The sequence below is a fragment of the Megachile rotundata genome, chromosome 13 (assembly GCF_050947335.1).
Source record: "Megachile rotundata isolate GNS110a chromosome 13, iyMegRotu1, whole genome shotgun sequence".
Taxonomy (NCBI): domain Eukaryota; kingdom Metazoa; phylum Arthropoda; class Insecta; order Hymenoptera; family Megachilidae; genus Megachile; species Megachile rotundata.
The window spans coordinates 8,969,274-8,977,570 of NC_134995.1; the positions used below are offsets into that span (position 1 = coordinate 8,969,274).

The 8,297-nt window shown below is 32.6% G+C and overlaps 2 protein-coding genes across 4 annotated transcripts in view; one reads left to right on the forward strand and one right to left on the reverse strand.

Moving 5' to 3' along the window:
* Nucleotides 1–761: 761 nt before the first annotated feature.
* LOC105664291 (glutathione S-transferase 1-1-like) lies at nt 762–6,794 on the reverse strand. 3 transcript variants are annotated; one of them, XM_076539331.1, is made up of 7 exons: nt 6,498–6,657; nt 5,836–6,019; nt 5,053–5,212; nt 3,037–3,095; nt 2,791–2,932; nt 1,266–1,430; nt 762–1,164 (listed from the first exon to the last, which is right to left on the reverse strand). In XM_076539331.1, the coding sequence occupies exons 3-7, from the start codon at nt 5,191–5,193 to the stop codon at nt 1,021–1,023; spliced, it is 651 nt and encodes a 216-aa protein (XP_076395446.1). In that variant the 5' UTR covers nt 5,194–5,212; nt 5,836–6,019; nt 6,498–6,657; the 3' UTR covers nt 762–1,020. The 3 variants fall into 3 exon arrangements, with proteins under 3 accessions (XP_076395446.1, XP_076395447.1, XP_076395445.1); XM_076539332.1 differs by lacking the exon at nt 5,836–6,019; XM_076539330.1 differs by lacking the exons at nt 5,836–6,019; nt 6,498–6,657 and adding an exon at nt 6,674–6,794 and having other exon boundaries at nt 763–1,164.
* Nucleotides 6,795–8,187: 1,393 nt separating this feature from the next.
* The window catches only part of LOC100880687 (cyclic GMP-AMP phosphodiesterase SMPDL3A), a 188,355-nt gene continuing 188,245 nt past the window's right edge, over nt 8,188–8,297 (forward strand). Inside the window, exon 1 of the mRNA XM_076539329.1 lies at nt 8,188–8,208. The gene's annotated coding sequence lies outside the window, so the exon portion shown is untranslated. The remainder of the gene's footprint in view (nt 8,209–8,297) is intronic.

The window sequence follows — 8,297 nt, forward strand, 5'->3', positions numbered from 1 at the left end:
TAGTCTTAAACATTAATCATTTGTTCAAGAAATACAAACAGGACTCTTCTGGATCGACAGCTTTGATAACAGAACTCTTCTTGACCGACCGCCTTGATGGTGAAAAATGTGGTGATCATCAGAGTCGTCGGTTAAGAAGAGTTTTGCTATTAAAGCCGTCGGTTAAGAAGAGTTCTGTTATCAAAGCAGTCGGTTAAGAAGAGTTCTGTTATCAAAGCAGTCGGTTAAGAAGAGTTCTGTTATCAAAACCGTCGGTCAAGAAGAGTTCTGTTATCGAAGTCGTCGGTCAAGAAGAGTTCGGTTTCCCTTTGTGAACAAATAATTAATATTGACAGCTATCGTCGTTTGATCATTTTTAATTTTATTAAAAAAAAAAGAAAATTCTTTACTATTCATTCAGTAATTAAGTCTTGTGTAAAATAAAATTCAGAATCAATTTCAATAAAATTAGTTATTTTTTATTGTTATTAATTAATTGATATAAAATTTCTGTAAAGACCATATATATGATACCATCTAGTGACAATATGAGGCAACTAATGAAACTACAGTTTCAAAAGTGTGTAGTACACCATGTTCACCGAAAAATGGCGCCACCTGTTCCATTTTTGTAAAAATTCAAACTTTAATTCTTCCAGAGAAGAATTTAATTAATTCTAACCTAATATCAGTCAATTTTGTTACATTGTACTCTATCATTTTCCCTTACATTTTATCAATAATTAAATTACATTTCATTGAATTTTATTGAGTTTTATTAACATTTAAATTACACGTTATTTTAATAAATGTTACATTATAATTCATTACTTTTTATTGCATATTATGAACAGTTAGTATTTCACTATGTTTTATTTCACTATGTTAGTATTTCACTGTGTTTTATTACATTTTTATCACATTATATTTAACAATTACAATCTTCAATTAAATTTCTAAAATTGATCTACTGTGACACAAATTGTAAATTATATTTTTATATATTTTCTCTTTTCAACCTCACAATTTAAATTTAAATAATTATTTATTTTGAGAGTTCTCAAAAATCTTCCTCATAACTTCCAGACCTTCGCCATTAGCTGTTCGATATCCTGGCGCTGATGCTTTAATCCTGTCCATCCATTTCGCGACATTTTGATATTTCTCCACGTCAAAATTGTAAACCTACCATCAAAAATGATTTACACGTACAATTCTCAAATCATGTTTAAGTAATTAATTACTATTAATTACTGTTGTTCATAAAATAGTTTTTTATGACAGACCTCCATTGTTGACACGTTGGCAGCTAAAGAGAGATCAGCGATTGTCATATAACGTCCCGTGACGTATTCGTGACCTTCTAATAATTTATCGAGGATCTCGAATGCATTTTCCACTTGTTGATACTGCTCTGGATCGTAATCTCTTCCGTAGAACACAGCTGGATACTGTAATAAAAATTCGATAAAGTTCGGATGGAATCGGGTAAAATCGGATGGAATTGTGTAAGTAAAAATTTCAAGATTTCCAAAATTTTCAAATTAGAAAATTTTCAAATTCCAAAATTTCCAAATACCAAAATTTCCAAATTCCAAAATTTCCAAATTCCAAAATTTCCAAATTCCAAAATTTCCAAATTCCAAAATTTCCAAATTCCAAAATTTCCAAATTCCAAAATTTCCAAATTCCAAAATTTCTAAATTCCAAAATTTCCAAATTCCAAAATTTTCAAATTCCAAAGTTTCAGAATCCCAAAGTTCCAAAATTCAAAAATTTTCAAATTCCAGTTTCAGAATTCCAAAATTCCAAAATTCCAAAATTTCCAAATTCCAAAGTTTTCAAATTCCAAAACTTCAGAATCCCAAAGTCCCAAATTCCAAAATTTCCAAATTCCAAAATTTCCAAATTCCAAAATTTCCAAATTCTAAAATTTCCAAATTCCAAAATTTCTAAATTCCAAAATTTCCAAATTCCAAAATTTTAAAATGCCAAAGTTTCAGAATCCCAAAGTTCCAAAATTCCAAAATTTCCAAATTCCAAAATTTTCAAATTCCAAAGTTTCAGAATTCCGAAGTTCCAAAATACCAAAATTTCCAAATTCCAAAGTTTTCAAATTCCAAAACTTCAGAATCCCAAAGTTCCAAATTCCAAAATTTCCAAATTCCACAATTTCCAAATTCCAAAATTTCCAATTTCCAAATTCCAAAATATCCAAATTCCAAAATTTTCAAATTCCAAAATTTCCATATTCCAAAATTTCCAAATTACAAAATTTCCAAATTACAAAATTTCCAAATTCAAAAATTTCCAAATTCAAAAATTTCCAAATTCCAAAATATCCAAATTCCAAAATTTCCAAATTCCAAAATTTCCATATTCCAAAATTTCCAAATTACAAAATTTCCAAATTCCAAAATTTCCAAATTCCAAAATTTCAGAATCCCAAAGTTCCAAATTCAAAAATTTCCAAATTCCACAATTTCCAAATTCCAAAATATCCAAATTTCCAAATTTCCAAATTCCAAAATTTCAGAATCCCAAAGTTCCAAATTCCAAAATTTCCAAATTCCAAAATTTCCAAATTCCAAAATTTCAGAATCCCAAAGTTCCAAATTCCAAAATTTCCAAATTCCAAAATTTCAGAATCCCAAAGTTCCAAATTCCAAAATTTCCAAATTCCAAAATTTCCATATTCCAAAATTTCCAAATTACAAAATTTCCAAATTCCAAAATTTCCAATCCCAAAGTTCTAAAATTCCAAAATTCCAAACTTAATATTATTCATAAATGAAATTAACAAATACTAACGTAGTAATACTTGAGCGACTTATAAAGTATACCCATGTCAAAATTCAGTATTTGATTGACCAAAGCTCGTTTATCCGGTGATCGCGGATACAACCTAGCATTTTTACCATATTGATCGGCCAGGTACGATATAATGGCACGGCTGCAATCAGTAAAACACAGTACACAAATTTGCACTCTACCCAACAATAATCTACTTAACAATAATCAAAAAACAATTAAAAACCACTATAATTAATTCCGAACCTCTCCGACAGCTTCACATCACCATTCACAAGAAACGGTACATTTTTCTGAGGATTCATCTATAAACAAAAAAAAAAAACATACAAAATTAGGTTACATATTTAATGCACGATGCGCTCTCATAAATCGTGCAGTTAGCTTCATTTCAGAACGGGTGAATCGATTAAGCGAACCGGTTGTGGGATTAAATGAAACTGAGCGAACGCAGCTTTGAAGTTGATTAATTACGGAGGTTTATTAATCACATTAAGGCATTCGCTCATAACACCGTGATTGAGAAACCGTGTATAATGTCTCCATAATCATATCCGATTAATTTATATCGGTGCATAATCACATTCCCCTAAATAACATTTACGTTCGATTAATGTCTCGTTATTGTGAATTTGACCATTCGTATTTGACGTCGGGGTATAATAAATACGGTCGGACGAAGTTCAAGTCTGATATTCAAGTATTGATCTCGCTAATCGGCTATATAGCAAAATACTGTTGTTGATGGAGGAAGAATATTGTGGGTGAAACTGTTGGTTATTAAATTGGATTTTGTGAATTTTTAAGGTAGAGAGATGTGGGATTTGAAAATTTAGAAATTTAGTAGTGTGAAAGTGTAGAAATGTGGAAATTTAGAAATTGAAGAAAATTGGCAAATTAGAAAAATTTAGAAATTTAGAATTTTTTAGAAAAAAGTGTCGAAACTTGGGAATTTAGAATTTTTTAGAAAAAAGTGTCGAAACTTGGGAATTTAGAAATTTAAGATTTCAAGGATTTAGAAGTACAGGAAGCTTGGAATTTTTTATTCTGATACTTGTTATTGTAAAAATTAATAAATTATTGTAAAGTTTCTAGGAGTGAAAGGTGTACCGCTGCCAAACCACGAGTTGGCGTGTGAAGAGGCTGAGATGTTCAGAAGAGCTACAACTGAAATTTCTATATTTCTACATTTCTGAATACTGAATTTGGGAATATAGAGATTTGGAGACGTAGGGAATTGGGAATTTAGGGATCTGGGGATACAGAAATTTAGGGAGGTAAATAATTTGAGATCTGAGACTTGGGAAACATAGAATTTGGGAATTTTGTAATTTGGGGATGTAGGTATTTGGAGATATTGGAATTTGGGAATATAAGGATTTGGAGATGTAGGACTTTAGGGATTTGGGGAGCTATACAATTTGAGATGTGAGCATTGAGCAATATAGGAATTTGGGAACCTTGCAAAATCATGTTTACATTTATCAGACTTCCAGTTATCAAGCTTACATTTATCAGACTTTCAGTTATCACGCTTACACTTATCAGACTTCCTATTCTCAAGCTTACATTTATCAGACTTTCAGTTATCAAGCTTACACTTATCAGACTTCCTGTTCTCAAGCTTACATTTATCAGACTTTCAGTTATCAAGCTTACACTTATTAGACTTCCAGTTATCAAGCTTACAATTATCCAGCTTGCCAAATGCCTATGATGACCAAATTTCCACTCTTAAGTATCTAAATTTGTCAAGAAACTACCCTTCTATCCAAATTTTTAAATTTGCACAACCCCAAATTTCTACCCTTCCAAATATCCAAATTTCCAAATTTCCATAAACCCGTTCCACTTTTCTAAATATCCAACTTCAAATTTTCATCCGCTCAAATTTCTACATTTCTGAATACGCAAACATCCAAACTCCAACTTCAACGTTTCTAAACCCCAAACTGTCAAACCCCAAATTCCACATTTCCATATACCGATGTCAACCCACGAGTTGGCGCGTGGTGTTTAGAAGCGCCACTCCAATTGGTCAGAATAAAAAAATGGCGTCACACGTATTTTCGGCGGTATATTGGCTCTCGCGGTCGCCAATTAGGCGAAAAACAGGCAAACGTCTCTCAAGTGCTACTTGCGTTCAGCAGTTGTCATTCTCATTTGCCGAAATGTGACTACAAATGTTCACGGTGGGCTTCTTTTACTTTCACGCGCCAGCTCCTGGGTTGACATCGGTACTTGAGACGCTTTGATACTTACCTCCTCATATTCTGGTGTTAGATGTTCGCCAGATAGTATATCCAGGTGTTTCAAGTTCAAGGGTAATCCTATAGCTTCAGCTGTCAGCATAACTGCTCTACACGGCGCACTCATTGGTGCATAGTATAAGTCTATTGACATTGTAATCTGTCAACTGAAACTGCCATTTAACATATTCATGAACATCGACCAAATAATTAATTTGTTAACTTGTGCAAGTATTTTCGATTTAGTACATTCGAACAGTGAAGGTTAATTTAATTTTATTTCATTTCTGTTTATTAAATTTATTTTATTGAAGAAATATTCTACTGTGTAAAAATTCATTTCTTCTTGAAATTTAATTACGTAAATTTCTGTGCTGATGAATTTCTCTTTAAAAGAAGAAAAACGTTACTATATTACAAAATTAATTACTACAAATTACATCAAGCTTGCGCCAAATTAAGCTTAGGTCAAAAGCTTGAAACTTCTTTTTCTTTTCAATTCTAAAAATCATAAAATTACAAAACTTTGATTAATTCTACAACGAAATCAATCAGAAACTGTTTGCAGCTAAAATTGTTTATCAAAAGAGATTATTTAATACAAGAACAACATTATTGATTATTTTGTAACAGGAACGACATTCTTGAAACCACGGAATAGTGAATAAAGAGATTCATGCTTTCCACTTGAGGGAATGCATATTCCATAAAACTTCTACTATTTTCGCCACGATTTTACATGCAATCGATACCGCTGACTGAATCAATATTCATAGAGACACTAAACCACGGATACCAGTATATGTATCTTCCTCTGCATTTATTGCACACCGCGGCACGTTTCCTTTATAACTGTTCAACGATTCTAAGATCTATCCTCGTGGTTCCGCGTTATTTACTGCTGAAGCGTTCCATTTCCTCCGACAAGTTAAATCCACCCCTTAAACGGGGTAACAGAAACACCAGAACAACATCAGATACTTCAACATAAAATGAAGGGGTAGTCAAACATTTATTGGTAATATTTTGTGAAGAGAACATTCAAAGAATTTTGTTTCTAAATTTTTTTGTATAGTAGGTTATATGTGGAATAATATTAGTGATATTTTATTTTATTCCTGATACTTATTTTCAACATTTACCTCCAATATTAATTTTTTGCATTTACTTCCGATATTTATTTTTAATATTTACCTGAAATATTCGCATTTCATATTTATCTTCAACATTTACCAATATTTTTTATACTTAGCACAAATTTATATTTGACACAGATTTTTCGTATTTTTTCCCGCAATTTGTTTTAGACATTTCCTTCTTATATTTATGCTTGCCAATTATTTTAAATACTTAATTTTGATATCCATTTGCAATATAGACCTCCGAAATTTATTTCAGATATTTATTTTGGGTATTGACCTGTGCTATTTATTTTACGTATTGATTTGTTACATTTACCTCTGATATTTAGTTCAGTAATTTATTTCTGGTTTTCTTTATTTTTGACATTTACTTTACATTTGTTTGTGTATCAGAGAGTATTTGAATTGTCAAACACACATTTCAAGAATGTCATCCCGTTATTCCAGAAAACAATTACAATTGCAGATTTCCCTGCCATTTTCAATTATCACCTGTAACAAAATTAGCACGCAACAGAACCAACACCTTCGGTAATAACACGATGGGAATTAAGTCACGGAGTGCAAAAAATGTAAATGTATACTGTTGTGTTGTTAGGGAGAACTGAACGTGGCTGCGTGTCGATTCGATGCTATAGCCTACAAGACAGATGTAGAAATAAAATGGTAGTCAAACAGTGCTATAACGTGCGATCGATGAAGAGCAAACTTTCTGTGAAAATCAATTGTACATAGATACCACTTTTTAAATTCAAGGAAAACCAGCGCTATTTATCAAAATATGCTATCTAAAAACAGTATGCCTCCCCTATAAAACACAAAAATTATTGGAATCCAGCAACGAATAAACTTATAACGTTTAATGCGACAGAACCTTTCGTCACCGTGTCACAAAATCACCGGCAAGCGCAACAAATTGCTCGCGTTGAATATTGCGAGATCTTATCAAAACAGCCAGACGAAACTGTACATTCCTGGAATCTATTGTAACTAGTGATTGGTGCTTCAAGTATATACCTCGAATAAAGCGCCAAAGTGCTACGTGGAAATCTCCAGGCTTTCCAAAATAAAAAAAATTGCGATTCCTAAAGTCCCGAGAGAAGACAATGTTAATTTGCTTTTACGATTCTAAAGGAATTATACTTCGGGAATTCGTTCTACAGGGACAAAATGTTAATTGCGAATATTATTTGGGTGTTATGGAACATTTGTGGAAGAGGATCGTTGGTGAGGCCCGAATATCGAGCGCCGGAAGTTGGTTTCTGTTGTATGACGCATCATGTCACAGAACTTGTTCGTGAATTTTTGGTGGAGAAATAAGCCTGTTCCAACATCCTCCAAATCCTGACTTATCTCCTTGTGATTATTTCCTTTTTCCACAACTGAAATTAACTATAAATGATGATCCAAAATTCCATCCCATTTTGCTCCAAAATCGACTTTCATCAGCTATCGAAAGTTTGAACCTCCAAAAGATTAATAAAATTATCGATTAAATTAAGAACTCGTTAGAAATGTACTCCTGTTTGAATTTACTGTGAAGAGCATAACTTCTAAAAACTATTACAGGTCCATTTTTCGTATTTTTTGTGGTTTTCGCTTTTATCGAGACTGTACTCGTAACAGGGCGGCCCATAATGGCCGCGATAGAGTCGTTGAAGAAATGTGCATCAAAGTGTAAGCGAAATGAATAAACGCACGACACCGTTCGTTCCACATTTCAGGCTGTGTTTAAAGTTCTAATCGGTTAGCTCGCTTTCATTCCACGCTTACGCGATTGTGTATCGCATTAATAATTGTCGGCCAGGTACACGTGAGGCCGTTGCACCTGGATTTCTGTCTCGGTCGGTTCTCATTTATCATAAAACGAAGAACCTTCTGTTGCGCTGGAGATTTATGGTGTCTCAGGTGGTTGCGTAACGCAATCACGGTGAATTTAGGTGTTGCCGCGAGTGGTGTCTCCTTGGACGTCGTGGAGATAAAACTATTTCCTTTCTTGAGGAGGAACCACATACTAATTACTTATGGTTAGTAACAACGTTCTAGTTTATAATACTTAATGACTAGATAATAATTTATAATAGGTTAATATTTCTTAACTGTAAGTTAGTGGTCA

Excerpts from the sequence above, each read along its gene's own strand:
- LOC105664291 (XM_076539332.1), bottom strand. The coding sequence starts at position 5,193 with ATGTCAATAGACTTATACTATGCACCAATGAGTGCGCCGTGTAGAGCA. Across the intron at positions 2,933-3,036 it reads GATGTGAAGCTGTCGGAGAG|CCGTGCCATTATATCGTACC; the intron begins GTTCGGAATTAA and ends TACTGATTGCAG. Across the intron at positions 1,431-2,790 it reads AGTCGCTCAAGTATTACTAC|TATCCAGCTGTGTTCTACGG; the intron begins GTTAGTATTTGT and ends TTTTTATTACAG.